The sequence below is a fragment of the Mytilus californianus genome, unplaced genomic scaffold, assembly GCF_021869535.1.
Source record: "Mytilus californianus isolate M0D057914Y unplaced genomic scaffold, xbMytCali1.0.p SCAF_17, whole genome shotgun sequence".
NCBI lineage: Eukaryota > Metazoa > Mollusca > Bivalvia > Mytilida > Mytilidae > Mytilus > Mytilus californianus.
Window position 1 is genome coordinate 2,328,498 of NW_026262659.1, and position 18,296 is coordinate 2,346,793.

The 18,296-nt window shown below is 34.9% G+C and overlaps 1 protein-coding gene across 1 annotated transcript; it reads right to left on the reverse strand.

Moving 5' to 3' along the window:
- Positions 1 to 1,623: 1,623 nt before the first annotated feature.
- Positions 1,624 to 16,315, reverse strand: LOC127726216 (alcohol dehydrogenase class-3 chain L-like). The gene is made up of 11 exons (XM_052233520.1): positions 16,255 to 16,315; positions 11,881 to 11,982; positions 10,642 to 10,780; positions 9,594 to 9,684; positions 8,790 to 8,922; positions 7,594 to 7,680; positions 6,399 to 6,528; positions 5,774 to 5,904; positions 4,421 to 4,556; positions 3,696 to 3,831; positions 1,624 to 1,841 (listed from the first exon to the last, which is right to left on the reverse strand). Exons 1-11 carry the CDS (start codon positions 16,273 to 16,275, stop codon positions 1,811 to 1,813), a joined length of 1,137 nt encoding a protein of 378 aa, XP_052089480.1. The 5' UTR covers positions 16,276 to 16,315; the 3' UTR covers positions 1,624 to 1,810.
- Between the last annotated feature and the right edge of the window lie 1,981 nt (positions 16,316 to 18,296).

The following is an 18,296-nucleotide window of genomic DNA, read 5'->3' on the forward strand; positions in this document are numbered from 1 at the left end:
GATCTTATGCGCCCTGGAAGGGTAAACTGATCCTGTCCCAGATAGTGATAAATTAACACGAACCCAAACAAATGGGGTGATCCTATGCGCCCTGGAAGGGTAAACTGATCCTGCCCCAGATAGTGATAAATTAACACGAACCCAAACAAATGGGGGTGATCCTATGCGCCCTGGAAGGGTAAACTGATCCTGCTCCAGATAGTGATAAATTAACACGAACCCAAACAAATGGGGTGATCCCATGCGCCCTGGAAGGGTAAACTGATCCTGCCCCAGATAGTGATAAATTGAATGATGTTTGTGCTTCGTGAATTTGAAGTAAATGGAGATAAATCAAAAGTGGTGATTGTTTTCAACTATTACAATAGAAAATCCTGTTATTGAAATTGTTGATAGATATTGTTATATTGATGTATAAGAGAGAGCCGAGAGGTACCAAAGGGACATTCAAACTCAGAAGTCAAAATAAACTGATAACGCCATGGCAAAAAAAAGGCCCAAAAGACAATCAATTTTTGATTCAGATTTCAGCAGTAAAAACCGTCGTGTTGCAAAGGTCAAGTGAAGAATCGGTCTATTAATGGGAAACGGAATAATTCCGTGTTCTTCTGTTCGTGACGAACATAAGAGTTCAGATGTGTTTTTGAGATGGCTATAACTACAACTGCAGCGTATAAAAGTGTTATGGACGCCATCATGATTCGGTTTTCCGTTAAAGAATATCTTTGTCACAGATCACTAATGATATGCTCCAATTATCGTAACCACAACCCGTCCTTTTTCATTGTGTCATCAACGAAAGCGGCTTTTTAGCGAATCTTTACTTGACCTGTCCAAAACGGCGGTTTAATATCCTCCTGGAGCGCCGGATAGCACCTCGGTGTTTTGGAGGAGTTCCTGTCGCTCATTCGACTTCTGTGTTGCATTTTGTAGACTGTCACTTTGTCTTTCCGTCGTTGTTCTTTTTGACCAGTGTCATGGTATTGTCTGTTTTTCTTCGAGTTATGTTTATTTTATCATCCCATTGATGATTTTTTCATCATCCCATTGCTGTCTTCTGTCTTTTTTAATGATTATGATTCGGTTCATCGTTGTGAATGTAATACTTGGATAACATTCCAATATGCATATTCATTTGTTTCAAAATGAGTTAACAAAGTGCAGTTCATTTATGTGTAGCTACGTATTTGAAAGTCGTCAGATAAAAATGGAATACCAATGCAATAAGCTCCAATGTTTACTGGAAACTGCATGTTTCTAAATACTGGCCAACTTTACGAAAATCTCTTCAACAAATTAGAATTTGAACAACTGATAATCGTCGGTTATATTTCTTACTTATTAAAGATTCCGTTTTATAATTGCATAAATAACAAATGAAATATAACCTCAATTAATGAAAGAAGATGGGGAAAATCCTTAAGAGACACTCCTAATAAATATCTTGGTCTATTATATATATTAAAGTTAAGCTTTCAGTGAACATGGTAAAAATTAAGAATTTTTCAGTGTTTAAGTGATGTTTGCCAAAGAGGTGGCAATCTTATACCTAGGGTTGCCCTTTTTGTATTTGAAACTTTCAAATAAATCACGCTATGGCAATACAGAGACAATGAAAACATAATAGGTTAATAAGTTTATTCTAGGCATATTAAAACAAAGCATTGAAGTCAATATGGCTCACCACCTTCTATACTTAAACTGACTGTTATAATTTCCGTATAATATTTTCGTAATTCCTTAAACCATGGTACAAAGAAATAAGCCATTCTTTTTCTTTTCCTTCGATTTTTCTTCAGTTAATGACCAACTATGCCCACATATCCAAGACAGTTCTCAAGCTGAAAGTAAAACAAAGGTACCTTGAAATATTTTTTGTTTAAATGGTATAAATATGTTTTTCTTACTATTTATAATGAACTTTATATAGATTGTAAATAAATATGCTCCATAACCATGATAACTGTTAAGCGCAAGTTGCGTCTTTGACGCAGGGAGTTGATAATCACAACTAAAATATGTATTTTCATTCCTGTATTTAAATTATGTGCACAAACGAATTTACCTTGGAATTTTGCACAAAATCGTGTGTTTCTGCAAAGCATTTTTTGTAAGGTATTATTTAGTGCTTATTTACTAAACTGTCTTACAGCTGTGTTTTTTGTTGTTTTTGCAGTACCGGTATTAAGGAGTTGAGTTCTTTTTCTGAATGAACAGAATTATATAGCGTTCTGTTATGCACTTTATGTTATTACACTGACCGACCCCAAAAAAAGAGGAGTACTAAAGAGACTGTTTAACCCCTCTACATCTTAATGCGCCTGTCAGATGCTAATACCAATGACTGCTGTTGTCATGGTGGATTATGTGCCTCTGTTTTTGTACTTCCTTTCTTTGGTGTTGATGGCAAACTCGTGAAATTTCTTTGCAACTTGGCTCAACCGGTGGCAATTGAGTATACGAGGTTCAAATGAGGTATGGATACTTCTCTGTTGTTGAAGACCGTATGTTGACCTAATGAATTATTTTTGGTTTTATTGTTGGTTTGTTGTAATAACCATGTGAAATTATTGACTGTAAACATAAGGGACTCTGGTGAAGTATTAATTCGATATTTAAGACCTTTTCATGTTTAAAGGGGCATATTAGCTGTCAAATTCATGTTCACCGATTTGACTCAAATTCTTATATTCGACTTATATTATACTAAAATGCATATCCAAATTATAAAAGTCTAAAATAAACAATTTACGATGCATAGACTCTATAATATATATCAGCATTTCGTTTGTAATCGAGGCGACCTCCGAAGACTGCCGACAGTCATATAACCCGAACTAAACATGAATATAGATATAAATAGATTACGAACTTGTGCAATTGGATTTTTCTAGGTCTGTTTGATTTCATACTATAGGTTAAAAAATATGTTAATAATCATTTTACCAGTATAAGAATGAGTTTTTCAAGATCGAACCAGTCAATCAAATGGCCAGTTTACCCTTGTTTCACTTTCAATGTTTACATTCTTTTCCATTTAATACCTGAACACGCCTAGTTCATGCGTAACCCATCTCTAGCTATAGGGATCAATTAAAGTTCACATGAATACGGATTCAATGAGGTCGAATTATTCACTTGCAGGTGAATAATTCATTTGCGATGTTTCTTTGCTTAATTTGACAAAACTGAACCAAACTGGCTGTTAATTATTATTATTACACTATTTCACTTTCATTAATGATTGAACAAAACAAAATCATATTTTATTATTTTCATATCTCGTAGTTAATGCCCCTTTAAGGCAATAAAAAGTAATAACTATAACGGTACAACGTTTACTGCATCAGATGCGCATTTCGACAATTAATGGCCGATCAGGGGTGCTCAAAGCCAAAAATGTAAAAGTCCAAAACCTAACACAAACGTTGAAAAACAGGCATGACCTTACATTAATTAGTGAAGTTTTGAAGATAAAATCTTCTATTTTTGTCCACTTTTAATGATAAAAACCTGACCTATTTATCTTTTCTTGGTTATAGATCACAATTGTCTTAAATTCATTTTAGTCATTTATTTTGTCTTGCAAAATACAACACTTCTATTGGTGCATGGTAATAATATAACCGTATCACAGAAGATCAAAATCATAAGACTTTCCAGGTATGATCCTCTCGTTACTATAACATAATTACCTTTTCCCAGAACGTAGAAGATCGAAACCGTCATTGATTTTATCCAAACTCATCTTATGAGTAACAAACTCGTCGACCATTAATTTTTTATTCATGTACTCCGTCACTAAATTACTGATAGTTTTCAATTTGTAATCTGCAAAAATAAATACCAATAAATAAGTTAAACATGTTAAATGTCGACCTGCAAGCCAAAAAATAAATAAGTAAAATGTCGACATGCAAGCCAGAAAAAGGAGTATGAATAAAATGAGATGTGGGTATACATCAATGAAACAGCAACCCAATAACATAAAACAAATTCATTATTGCCATTTGGTAGAGGTCATCAGTAGTTCTCTGACAAATCGTTAAGCCTACCTCTTTTGCCTTTGCGTGCGATAAATACAACGTTCTAACGTTTTACACACAGCGAAATCAAACACTAAATAAATCATTACAGCTTATGTTAAACATATAAGCTAAACAGAAAAAAACACACAGCTTCTGTGAAATTCATGTAATACTCTCGACTTGATTATTCCTATAGTATCCACCACATTAAAATTTATTATTATATAATGTTACATTGAATGGGTATTTAATCATTTTAAAGGAATGAGGTATAATCTCTCTCTCATACCATCATGGAGTAATCCTATCATCTGTCTCTCAAATCATTGAATTAATTCATTGGCAGGGTTTGTGAAAAAGGTACCCCATTTTTCCGGTCTTCTCTGACTTACCTCCGTATAGTGATCCTATAACTTGTTTTCCCATAGTAACAGAGTAAGGATTAGTGACAAATTCGTCTGTAATCGGAGCAACACCAATCAACAGCGTCTTACCCCAACATCTATGAACGGAGTCAAAAGCCACTTTCTAAATTAAAATAAAGCATAATGCAATAAATGTTGATAGATTACCTTTCAGATGCAGACTTACAGATACGTTTTCTTTATTTGCGAATCACATCGCCCTTAACAACCTTAACAAGCAGATTATTTTCAATTAATCGTGCATAACAAAAAATAACAGATAAAGTAAGGAAAACTTATACAATGCTACACATATTTAACGCTCTAAAGGATAGTCGGATTCTGCAAGAGAAAGCTACTAAAACGTGCATACAGTGAATAGAGTGAATCAAATTTCACCAGTGCTACAGTTCAAACGTATATATATGTATACAACACACTGAATGTTCCATTAATGTTCCCCCTAATGAAGTGTGCGCATGGTTGTTTTACTTGGCACACTGAAATGCATTCTTCTGTAAATTGTTTATGTCAAGCTAACTACGTGTACAATGTATAGACAGATGCTTGTCTTGAATTTATTTATTCTTATACTATTGCTTTGTTTACATTTCATCGAGGATTTGTATAGTAGTAAGGACTTGAATCTCTTGAACAGTTTGCATAGTAGACTGTAGTGAAATAAGTGGCGTACACAACAGGGGCGGATCCAGCCATTTTTAAAAGGGTGGTTCCAACCCAGGATAAAGGGTGGGGGGGGGGGGGGGTCCAACCATATGTCCCCATTCAAAAGCATTGGTCGTAAAAAAAGGGGGGGGGTCAAACCCTCGGAACCCCCTGGATCCGCCACTGCACAAATCGTAACAAATCCTTATGTAGTTGTTTTCTTCTCGTTCCGTTGGTTGACAACGAAATTTGGTTTTGTCAGTTTTTATGGAGTTCCCCTTTTGAATTTACCTTGGAGTTCTGTATTTTTGTTATACTTTTTTCATACATTTGTTAAAATTTTTCTATTGTGACGGGTTGTCTGTACTGTTTTTTTTTTTATGATTATATGCAATTCATCTAGATTTGTCTGTTGTTCTTTTACCGTAAATTCACTAAATCAAGAAGTATATAAAAAGGAGCAGTTAATATTTGATTTTTTTACATTAAGTTTAAACAACAAGTTAACTATGGATTTTTGTAGCTTACTATAGTACACTCAAATACATAGTCTTACCATAGTCTTAACATAGTCTTACCATAGTCTTACCATAGTCTTAACATTACCAATACATTCAAATACATAGTCTAACCATAGTCTTAACATTACCAATACATTCAAATACACAGTCTTACCATAGTCTTAACATTACCAATACATTCAAATGCATAGTCGAGTCCACCGTTTGTCATCTTTAAAAGTACATCTTGTAGTGGTTCCTTAAAATCTTTAGGATTAACTCCCTCTGTCATTCCAAACTTTTTCCCTATATGTAAGAGAATTTCAATTATAGTTTTTAAGAATTATTTTATACTATAAAGACATTGTAATATTCATCAAGATTGCACGAAGTAGAAATAATGAAAGAAAAGTACTGTTGACGTTTCAGACTTACAACAGAAGTCTTTCAAAAGAGAACAAATAATTTGCCTTATTTGAAAATAATTAAGCAAACTGATTAGTATGCTCATACTCATTGATAATTAAGGTATTTAATAGTATTAAATTTATCATAGTTTTTTTAATTGTTGTCTGTCATACCTAGTTTAACTGAATTCAGCGCTTTTCTGAACTGGTTTCTAGATTTATGTACTGCACACGTGTGACCTAGGAGTTTAACAAGAGGAATAATCTCCAGAAAGATATTCCATTGTAAGTTTTTTTTTATACTTTTAATGGTACGCGGTATCTTGGTTTCTTTCATCGTGAAATAACAGAGAAATAAGTCACGTGTCAAAAGGAAATATGAAAAATTCTCACCTAATTCAAATTTGGCTGGATTTGTATCTATTCCTATTATCCTAGACGCTCCGGCATTTCTACAACCCATAACAACAGCTAAGCCAATGGTACCTAATCCCCATACGGCACATACTGAGCCGGGTTCTACCTAAAAACGAGCAACCTTACATAACTTGTATTCCATTTTTTAAAGTTGACTTCATTCAAGGAGCCTTATTTACCACATACTAAAATATCAAGCCTTGAATCTGATGTTCAGTAGTTGTCGTTTGTTGATGTGGTTCATAAGTGTTTCTCGTTTCTCGTTTTTTATATAGATTAGACCGTTGGTTTTCCCGTTTGAATTGTTTTACACTAGTAATTTTTGGGGCCCTTTATAGTTTGCTGTTCGGTGTGAGCCAAGGCTCCGTGTTGAAGACCGTACTTAAGCCTCTTTCAACTGATTTTTATAGTTCGTTCTTATGTTGTACTGTTACACCACTGTCCCAGGTTAGGGGGAGGGTTGGGACCCCGCTAACATGTTTAACTCCACCACATTCTGTATGTATGTGCCTGTCCCAAGTCAGGAGCCTGTAATTCAGTGGTTGTCGTTTGTTTATGTGTTACATATTTGTTTTTCGTTCATTTTTTGTACATATATTAGGCCGTTGGTTTTCTCGTTTGAATTGTTTTACATTGTCATTTCGGGGCCTTTTATAGCTGACTGTGCGGTATGGGCTTTGCTCATTGTTAAAGGCCGTACGGTTACCTATAGTTGTTAATTTCTGTGTCATTTGGTCTCGTGTGGAGAGTTGTCTCATTGGCACTCAAACCACATCTTCTTATATCTATTGATAGAAAGACGCTACATTTATATTTCTTTTCTAATGGTTAAAATGGTACTGAAATAACATGCAATGTGTAGGACTGCACGGTTAAACTGGCAACAATGCATAGGAAAAAAAACCGAAAACTTTAAGCTTGGCAAAAGAAATAACAGTTTAACTCCTTATTTCATGGTTATAGTATACAATGCAATTAAAAAATGTAATGTTATTTTTTGTCATTCTATAAGTTTGTGAAAGCGTTGATCGTTAATTTACACATTTTTAGTATGCGTCATATAAGATATCCTTCGGTAAACGCCTTTTTCACCCAATAAAATTTAAAAAAGATGTATTCGGTTCATAATTTTATTTTATGCAAAAAATAGACAAAATATAAACATTCATACCTTTGCAGTATTGATAGCCGAGCCATATCCCGTTGCAATGCCACATCCAAGTAAGCAAGCCTTGTCTAATGGTGCAGCTGGATCTATCTGTAATATAAACATCAATCAGGTCTGACATTAGACGGTAGTAGCTTATTCGAACATCTCTAACCTCAGAAACGTTCCTGATCTAAATGTAAGTCAAAAGTACTTCAAGATACATATCTGACACACTGATCAAATTCAAAACAAAGATACATTTAGCAAATAAATTTAAAAAAAGATAAAAGAACTATTGATTTATTAACAGTTATTCTTTTTCTTCTATTTCTTTCCTACTTTTACTTGTCTGGGTTAAAACACCTACCAACCGACTTATTTTTGTACTTATGTGAACGAGGGTTCATACAGAGTCTTCTTAAACACAAAAAGAAAACAAAACATCTTCTGTATACTGGCTGTGTTATATATATATAATGATAGAACGGTACCTTCACACAAGACCACTCTGATGCCACTGTATACTGACTGAAAGTACTGGTGTTCAGATAATGATAGATTGGATTATCTTACCTTCACACAAGACCACTCTGATGCCACTGTATACTGACTGAAAGTACTGTTGTTCAGATAATGATAGATTGGATTATCTTACCTTCACACAAGACCACTCTGATGCCACTGTATACTGGCTGAAAGTACTGGTGTTCAGATAATGATAGATTGGATTATTTTACCTTGACACAAGACCACTCTGATGCCACTGTATACTGGCTGAAAGTACTGGTGTTCAGATAATGATAGATTGGATTATCTTACCTTGACAAAAAACTTCTTCTGTATACTGGCTGTGTGATATATATAATGATAGATAATGATAGAACGGTACCTTCACACAAGACTACTCTGGTGCCACTGTATACTGGCTGAAAGTACTGGTGTTCCGATAATGATAGATTGGATTATCTTACCTTGACACAAGACCACTCTGATGCCACTGTATACTGGCTGAAAGTACTGGTGTTCAGATAATGATAGATTGGATTATCTTACCTTGACACAAGACCACTCTGATGCCACTGTATACTGGCTGAAAGTACTGGTGTTCAGATAATGATAGATTGGATTATCTTACCTTGACACAAGACCACTCTGATGCCACTGTATACTGGCTGAAAGTACTGGTGTTCAGATAATGATAGATTGGATTATCTTACCTTGACACAAGACCACTCCGATGCCACTGTATATTGGCTGAAAGTACTGGTGTTCAGATAATGATAGATTGGTTTACCATTACAACTGAACCGAACAGTGCCATCCAACATTCCTCCCTTCAAATAATGTTCTCTGAAAGTTAAAGATACAGGTATAGCTGTTTGGTTTAGTATTGCAAATCCTAATTGTATATTGTTTCAACTGCAAAAAAGACACTCCCCCAAAAAATATCTTTATCATCATTTTATCCAGAAAGGAGCCATTTTACCAATTTTATTATATAAGAAATATGAAAACGCAAAAATAATAGTAAGGCTGATAATGGCAAGATGTATTTCGTGGTTTGGTTTATAACGTTGATTCGTCGGTTTATAAGGTTGGATGCTTTCCTTCAATCCAAATACATACATTATTCGTTAAAATCTACATTGTGCCCATACGGTGTGTCTTGGTTAATATGTGTTGTACATATTCAGTTGAACTGAATCATTTTCCATATCAGAATGGTGTTATTTATCACACCCTTAATCTGTATGACGTCACGTCATCGACATCAGTCACCGTTGCAAAGGCTTTATCAAACCCATAATCTGTATGACGTCATGTTCAAAACATGAAAAAAACATCTACTTGAGATATATAATAAAGTGTATATGATATGGCTTTTTCAATATCACACACCGTATCAACCCTCAACTAATATAATCCCTCGAGCAGAGCTCTTGGGATTATATTGGTGTCTCGGGTTGATACGGATGTGATATTGAAAAAGCTATAGATTATAATATTTTATTTAGTTATACCCTTTCAACACTTCACAGACATTGGTTTTTCCACTCTTACATGTTCTACACTGGTTACACTGCCCCATAAATGATGGAATCACGTGATCACCTATTAAAACAGTGTCATTATTTATTACTTTTAATTTACTATAAATAAATCTTAGAATGTACTCTTGTACTCAATACAGTAGCATATTTTCTCGAGCCCTAAAAAAAAACTTACAAAATAACGAAATGATAACTTATTGTTAAGTGCAAATTGTAAATCACCTTTTGAAACCAGGACTGTACACACATTTAAATTATAATCCAGGACGTCACAAACATAGTCCATGACAATGAAAATTAAAAGATTTTTCAAAGCTATTGTTAAGTGTTATAGATATATGATATATAAATGTTAAATATCAGATTTACTATAACATCAAAATATTCTTAGTCCTGATAGTTCTAAATTTCAATGAAACGTACATTTTTGTAAGTATGAACAGAAGGATATATATAAAGTTTTTTTTTATAAAAGATAAAATGTGCTTCAAAAGATGCAAGTATGAAGTCATGTTTCTAATATATCAAACTTCAGGGTGTATATGTACATGTACAATTTTTCATTTCAGAGAAAAGGCGAAAATTCACATATACGTTTTACAATGTTTTAAATTTAACATAATAAGTGCAATTTCCATTCTGCGATATGAAACGATATTTTGATATGACACGATAATTCGATATGACACGATAATTCGATTTGACACGATATTTCGATAATGACATGATAATTCGCAAAAGATAACTTTGCACGAAACTGACAAGCTACAGTGGAGGACCCATGAGAATGTTCTTAGCAAAAAGGTCAAGTAGAACAGCGAAGGGGTTGAGTTAGCTTTTAGGATTTCCTGACATTAATACAATGCGATATTTTATTTACTTTACCGCTAGGGAAGACTAGTTCCTCCCATATACTTATATAGCTAATTTAATTAAATAAGTAGATGGGAAAAACTCGTTTAGTCCTTGTGCTTTACCGATACCCCTCTTATTCCGTCCCTAAAATGAATTACAGTACCAGCTTTAAAATCCGTCACGCCCTCTCCGACGCTTTCTACAATCCCAGCACCCTCATGTCCCAGGATAGAATCCACTATCCAAGGCCTCGATCCACCCAAGTAGTTCTCATCACTATGGCATATGCTGGAGTACATTATCTACAAAATATAAACAAAATCAAAAACAAATGTCTTTACTATATGTCAAGCTCTAAATTGCTTCAGTCGAGAAAGGTAGTGAAAATTCAACACAAAATTTCCCATAATTTCAAAAACACATTAGATATGATAAAAGACCACTAACTTCGGACGGAATAACAGACTAATTTGTTCACGTCTTACCTCTCTGCCTTTTAATTTCAATCGGTGGACTATCACAAGATACTGGAAAGTTCATACAATAAATCACTACACAAATAACACATTTCTCTAAAATAACGGTATAATAGTTAACAAATATACTAGTTTAAACAAAGCAATGAAAAACAATATCATACCATATAAAAATATACAGACGGTCTCATCAACGTATACCTCACATCATCTATCATTAATATCGCAGTAACTGAAAGAAAGCTGATACATATATGAAATCCCACAATACACTCTAATATCAGTGGATGTACTGCATCAAAAATTTAATGCAGTAATGTTACTACCCGAAACACCACTGTCTATATTATTCAGATTTAGACATTTTACCAACAACAATTATGTACATGGTCCAATCAAATCAATGTACTATGTGAGTTTAGCTCACAAAGTGCTGAAAGCAGTTTGACGGAGGATGCAAAACTACAATCCACGTGGATAACGTTGTATAAGTTTTGATAAAATCGGTTTTACATCAAAATCAAGGGAGAAGATACCAATTAAGGCAGCGATACAAAAATAAAAAAATACCAAGAAAAATAAGAAAAAAACCCACTAATAGACAACAGTCACAAAACATCCTACCCAAAATAAAGGTTAAGAAACACACGTGGAATTAGGATAACTCACGGATAGATGGATGTTCACACGGACAATATCATTTACCATTGCAGGCCTTTTATAGCTTACCAAGCTGTATGGGTTTTACTCATTGTTGAAGGCCGTACGGTGACCTATAATAGTTGCTACCCTCTACGTTATTTTGTCTCTGGTGGAGAGTTGTCTCAGTGGCAATCATGCTATTTCTTTTTATTTGTATAATCTTATATCAATAATTTCTTAATGCATTACAAATCACAACACATGAGTGTTGAAATTTAAGTAACCTTAATTCTGATTTCACCAGCTTTCGGTGGCGCCACCTCAATATTTTCTATTATCAGGGGTTTCTTGTGTTCCCGCATGACAGCAGCCTTGCATCTTATAGTCTGAAATAGATTAAGTTATATTTAACAAGACTTTTATGAATTAACGTATCTAATGCACGAAAAGCGGAAGGCTATATATGATTTGTAATATTAATGAACGATGACAAAGATTAAAGAGGGGCCTGATGGGGGGTCTCATCACGATTCACGAGTTGATTTTTTTGTCAATCACGATTCACAGAAAATAAATTTCCATGATCACGGATCACGAAAATATAAAAAAAAAATCTGTAGAAAAACGGATCACGATAGCGAAAATGCGCCGATCACGAAGAACGAAAATAACCCATCAGGCCCCTCATTAAATGCTTTTCTTGAATTAAATAGAACAAGAACATATTTTATTACCAATTAAGGGCCCACTAGGGGCATATAGAGAATACACGTAGAAGGAAAAAGAATATTGATCAGGTTACGTAGAAACATAGAATTTACATACAATTAGACTGTAATAAAACCCTTGGTTTATAGTATATAATTTAGTTACATGAAAAATAAATAGATCTAAGTCATATTGACTTTATTAAATTTTCCAACAGCATTGAGGAGCTGGTTGTCTTCATAGCTTAATAGATATATGAATTTTTGTCCAATATAGAAAAGTTTGGAATTTTTTGGCAAACAAAGTCAAAGAGAGCACCTCTATCAGAGTTAAATTTTTCACATGAAGTTAAAAAATGGATTTCGTCTTCAACACAGCCAGAGGAGAATTTTTTGCAAATTCTTTCATTTCGTGGAATATGCCAATCAAACTATCTCTCATTTTCAGAAAATTAACACATGCAGAAGATGGCAGTAGGATTTTCATTTCAGATACATGTACATGGAAATGAAATTTTGCAGTGGGATTTACATAGAAGTTTACAGACCCGAGAGCCATTTATGTCTAATTGAATAGTTTTGACTCCCCGACAATTTTTGGAAGGGGATGAGTGCACAATTTTATTCGATGTTTATCTGCCTTCAAATCCCGAATAGAACGTGTCTTTTCACATGAGTTAAACGTTGTGATAAGAAGGAAACATGTTTAAAACTAAGTATGAAGGTAATACTAATCTTCCATTCCCAACAGTTAATCGATTGTTGATTGCGTAAGGTCCACGGACAAATATTTGAAGCATACATAATTTACGGATATACAGATACGGATTATTTATTAAGATAACTAATATTACATTTAGTGTTCTCCTTTACAATTCATATGGTAATATACAAAACAACATTTCAAAGTTTTACATGTAGTATATAATAATACAATTGTACACATAATTTTAAGAATTGTTTCTTATTTCTAATGCATCTCTAATAAATTTGTATAAATAATTGCATTCAATAATATTTTGTGGATTTAAAAGTTTAGAAACCGAAAAATAATTATTATGTGACGCAGGTTATTCAGTGTGCACCACATTTTTGATGTTATTTCTTCATAGACAGAAAAATGTTACAGTCATTCCTTAAATGTACTTTCACGGTAGTACAATCTGTCGATACTTTTATTTTGGCATTGCACAATGTCATGATTTTCTCTGATTGTTAATGACGTCTTTTTCCTAAATCCATTGGATGTTGGATGTGTACTGATTGATATTTTAGTCTTAGATACATGATTTTTTTTTGTTAGTTGTTTTTGGCTTTGAACAAGCTGGCAGTAACTGCGAGTACTCTCAGATCTGTACTTAGTGTCTTTTTTGTTGCTAGGGATGAGGGATGGATAAATACCCTGCCACGTCCGGTCTGTGCTTTTGTTTGATGTTTTTCTGTGTATCGATCTGATGAGTTAAGCCTTTTTCAACTGATTTTTATAGTTTGTTCTTATGTTGTGCTGTTACACTACTGTCCCAGGTTAGTGGATGATTGAGCGCTCACAAACATGTTTAAACCCGCCACATTCTTTATGTGCCTGTCCCAAGTCAGTAGCCTATTGTTCAGTGGTTGTCGTTGGTTCATGTCTGTCATTTTTATTTTTCGTAAATTGTTTTGTTATAAATAAATAAGGCCGTTAGTTTCTCAATTGAATTGTTTCATATTTTTCATGCCCTTTATAGCCGACTATACGGTATGGGTTTTTCTCATTGTCGAAGGCCGTACGGTTGCCTATAATTGCTTACATCCACTTCATTTGAACTTGGTAGGTAGTTGTCTCATTGGCAATCATACCGCATCTCCTTATCTTTAAAATAAACCACTAACGTATGACTTCTTTGTAGCGATTTAAGGATTATTTATATAGAAACCTTTTTATGGAAGTCTGAGATCTTAATACAAACGCGAACTGATTTTAAAACTGTCAGATACAGAATGGTGCTTATCTATCCTAGCTCTGAAGACGCGCACGGGTTTCGAGAATGAGCAAAATCTCTTCCGTTCAGTCAGCTATAAAAAAGCCTAGCCATGGCAAAAAGTTAAACAATCCAAAAGAAAAAAAAAAACAAGCAGCGTGATTTATGCTAAAAACATATATTAAACAACCAATCTTATTTCAACGGTGGTGATCTAAATAAGAAAACAAGCGTTACTCTAGATGTCTTTTGTGTTGCTGTATGTGTGTGTGTTAGTTTGACGTCTCTGCTATTAGCGTATGCCTAATATCTGTTGTTGTGTGTGTGTCCCGTGTGTTAGTATGACGTCTCTGTTATTAGCGTATGCCTAATATCTGTTGTTGTGTGTGTGTCCCGTGTGTTAGTTTGACGTCTGTTATTAGCGTATGCCTAATATCTGTTGTTGTGTGTGTGTGTCCCGTGTGTAAGTTTGACGTCTCTGTTATTAGCGTATGCCTAATATCTGTTGTTGTGTGCGTGTCCCGTGTGTTAGTTTGACGTCTCTGTTATTAGCGTATGCCTAATATCTGTTGTTGTGTGCGTGTCCCGTGTGTTAGTTTGACGTCTCTGTTATTAGCGTATGCCTAATATCTGTTGTTGTGTGCGTGTCCCGTGTGTTAGTTTGACGTCTCTGTTATTAGCGTATGCCTAATACCTGTTGTTGTGTGCGTGTCCCGTGTGTTAGTTTGACGTCTCTGTTATTAGCGTATGCCTAATATCTGTTGTTGTGTGCGTGTCCCGTGTGTTAGTTTGAAGTCTCTGTTATTAGCGTATGCCTAATATCTGTTGTTGTGTGCGTGTCCCGTGTGTTAGTTTGACGTCTCTGTTATTAGCGTATGCCTAATATCTGTTGTTGTGTGTGTGTCCCGTGTGTTAGTTTGACGTCTCTGTTATTAGCGTATGCCTGTTATATAGCGTATGCCTAATATCTGTTGTTGTGTGCGTGTCCCGTGTGTTAGTTTGACGTCTCTGTTATTAGCGTATGCCTAATATCTGTTGTTGTGTGCGTGTCCCGTGTGTTAGTTTGACGTCTGTTATTAGCGTATGCCTAATATCTGTTGTTGTGTGTGTGTCCCATGTGTGTTAGTTTGACGTCTGTTATTAACGTATGCCTAATATCTGTTGTTGTGTGTGTGTCCCGTGTGTTAGTTTGACGTCTCTGTTATTAGTGTATGCCTTATATCTGTTGTTCTGTGCGTGTCCCGTGTGTTAGTTTGACGTCTCTGTTATTAGCGTATGCCAATATCTGTTGTTGTGTGCGTGTCCCGTGTGTTAGTTTGACGTCTCTGTTATTAGCGTATGCCTAATATCTGTTGTTGTGTGCGTGTCCCGTGTGTTAGTTTGACGTCTGTTATTAGCGTATGCCTAATATCTGTTGTTGTGTGTGTGTCCCATGTGTTAGTTTGACGTCTGTTATTAGCGTATGCCTAATATCTGTTGTTGTGTGTGTGTCCCGTGTGTTAGTTTGACGTCTCTGTTATTAGCGTATGCCTAATATTTGTTGTTGTGTGTGTGTCCCGTGTGTTAGTTTGACGTCTCTGTTATTAGAGTATGCCTTATATCGCCTAGCAATGATTCAAATTTATAAATTGTCTGCAGATCATGACGATGGCATGTCACATTTAAAAATGTTTGGCTGCAGATCGTGACGACGACCTGACATATCTAAAAAAAAAAAGGCTTTGTCTGCAGATCGTGACGACGGTCGGACACATTTAAAAAAAAAGATTGTCTGCAGATCGTGATGACGGCTTGTCACATCTAAAAAAATCTTTGTCTGCAGATCGTTACGACGGCTACTCACATCTAAAAAATGTTTGTCTGCAGATCGTGACGACGGCCGGTCACATCTAAAAAAATTTAGACATTGTAATTATGCATTAGTTTTTCACTTGCATCATCAAGAAGACATTTGCAATAATAACTTAATACGTGAAAACATTTAATCTACCTTGCCAGTGGTGTCAGCCATCTTGTCAAATCTGCAGAAATGATAGGAAACCTTGAATGTGTTCTTATTTTAGTAAGATAAAATGAAATTGACTCTCAGGTCATCAGAATAGAGATAGAGGTATGCCATTTAAGAGCTGATTATGCAAATGCAGTGATGTACTTGAATTTTTATCTATCCTTGTAAATAGTTCGGTAGAGTTAAGTGATTTAGTATTCAAACCTTGAGGGGACCATAACGATAATGTTCTATTAGCTTACGCATATGACATTGAAAGGTGAAGTACTTAGTAAGTGCCACTCTCAGCACACACACACCCCAAGTGCACGGTACTGCCTAAAACAATTAATGTACTGGAACAGATGGATTGGTTCATCTGTTGGTGCTTGCAAATTATATTTGCTTATCATAGCCGACCATGCTAGACCCTCATCCTAATGTTTAGTCAAGGTCGTTAAACAACACCGTAGGTACATGTAGTAGGTAGTAAATCATATTATAACGAAGTCGGTTAATTAAATTTATTATGTCATTAAAAAGTTAAGAATGTTCTAAAGTTCACAATTATCACACGGACACGTAAACCGTAAAGTGTCATATTTTCGGTCCTGACTAAAATGAATTCTGGTGCTGATTGAATTCCGGCCTACCCACGAGCTTTGACATAATATATTAGTCCCAGCCACGGGGGGGGGGGGGGGGGGGGGGGGGGGATGTAGAGACCTGATGGAATCTGTTCTGTCTCATTCTTTCCTAGTATTTATAGTATGTTCCTGGTATTGTACAAGGTTATTAATCGTCAACAGGATACATGTACTAGCTTATATTTGAGGTTCCGTGTTTTGGACAAGGTTATTATTTGCCTGTAGGATACATGTATTAGTTACACTGGAATAATATTCACTTAAGTTTGTTAATGGTCACTTCTGTAATTGTTTTATTCACTTTACAATAAATTGTCCAAAGGTTATTTTTTTACGATTGTCAAAATAATTGTAACACCACTTGTATAGTCTGTTAATACATTACACATTTGTTGTTATGTAAAAGAGAGGCGAAAGATACCAACGGGACATTCAAACTCATAAGTCAAAAATAAACTGACAACACCATGGCTAAAACAGAAAAAGACCAACATACAAACAATAGTACACAAAACACAACATAGAAAACTAAAGAGTGAGCAACACGAACCCCACCAAAAACTCAGGTGCTCCGGAAGGGTAAGCAGATTCTGCTCCACATGTGGCACCCGTCGTGTTGCTCCTGTTAGTACAAACCCGGTAATAAGTCTAATTCGGTAGGTCACATTCGGGGGGAAAGGGGACGGGATTGTAGTTACGACATTTGGAACATATCCGCTATCATTTGTGAAACGGATATTCCATAACGATCAACTAACTCGTGATGGCGTCCATAAAATTTACAAAGGGATGATTTCAAATTCACCACTTGGAACTCTTGGTTGTAATTAAATAATGTTCTAACCCGTATTGTGTTACAATATCATCATTATCAATCATTGTTGGTCATGGTCGTTTTTGGTAGTTTGGTTAATATTAACAGACCTGCAAAAAGAAGAAAAAATGGTTTCCAAGTAATGTAGCCCATTATCCAAAGTCAAGATCAGAATGATACAATGATTTTATAGATTCTTGTTTGGAAATAAACTGAGCAGTATAAAAGAAAGAATAGGGGTATCTTTACATTCCATTAATCAACTTAATTGGTCTGTTTTAATACTTATTTGCTTACAACTCAAGTTCTACATCTTGATATTGTTAAATAGCTAAGAAGTTTAGAAAATTAGGTACAGTCTTTCCACTTCTGGTGTCGTATACCACTTTAAAAGAAACCACCCACCATGAAACAGGTATGTAGGTAAGATGTTAAAATGACTCAATTTTCCACACATGAAATTAATATTGAAAGCTTATGTTTTTAGAATATTGTGAATAAACTGAAATAATACACAAAAAAGAATCACCAAAAATACTGGACAGCACAATATTCCCAAACAGACCCCTCTGAACACACAGACA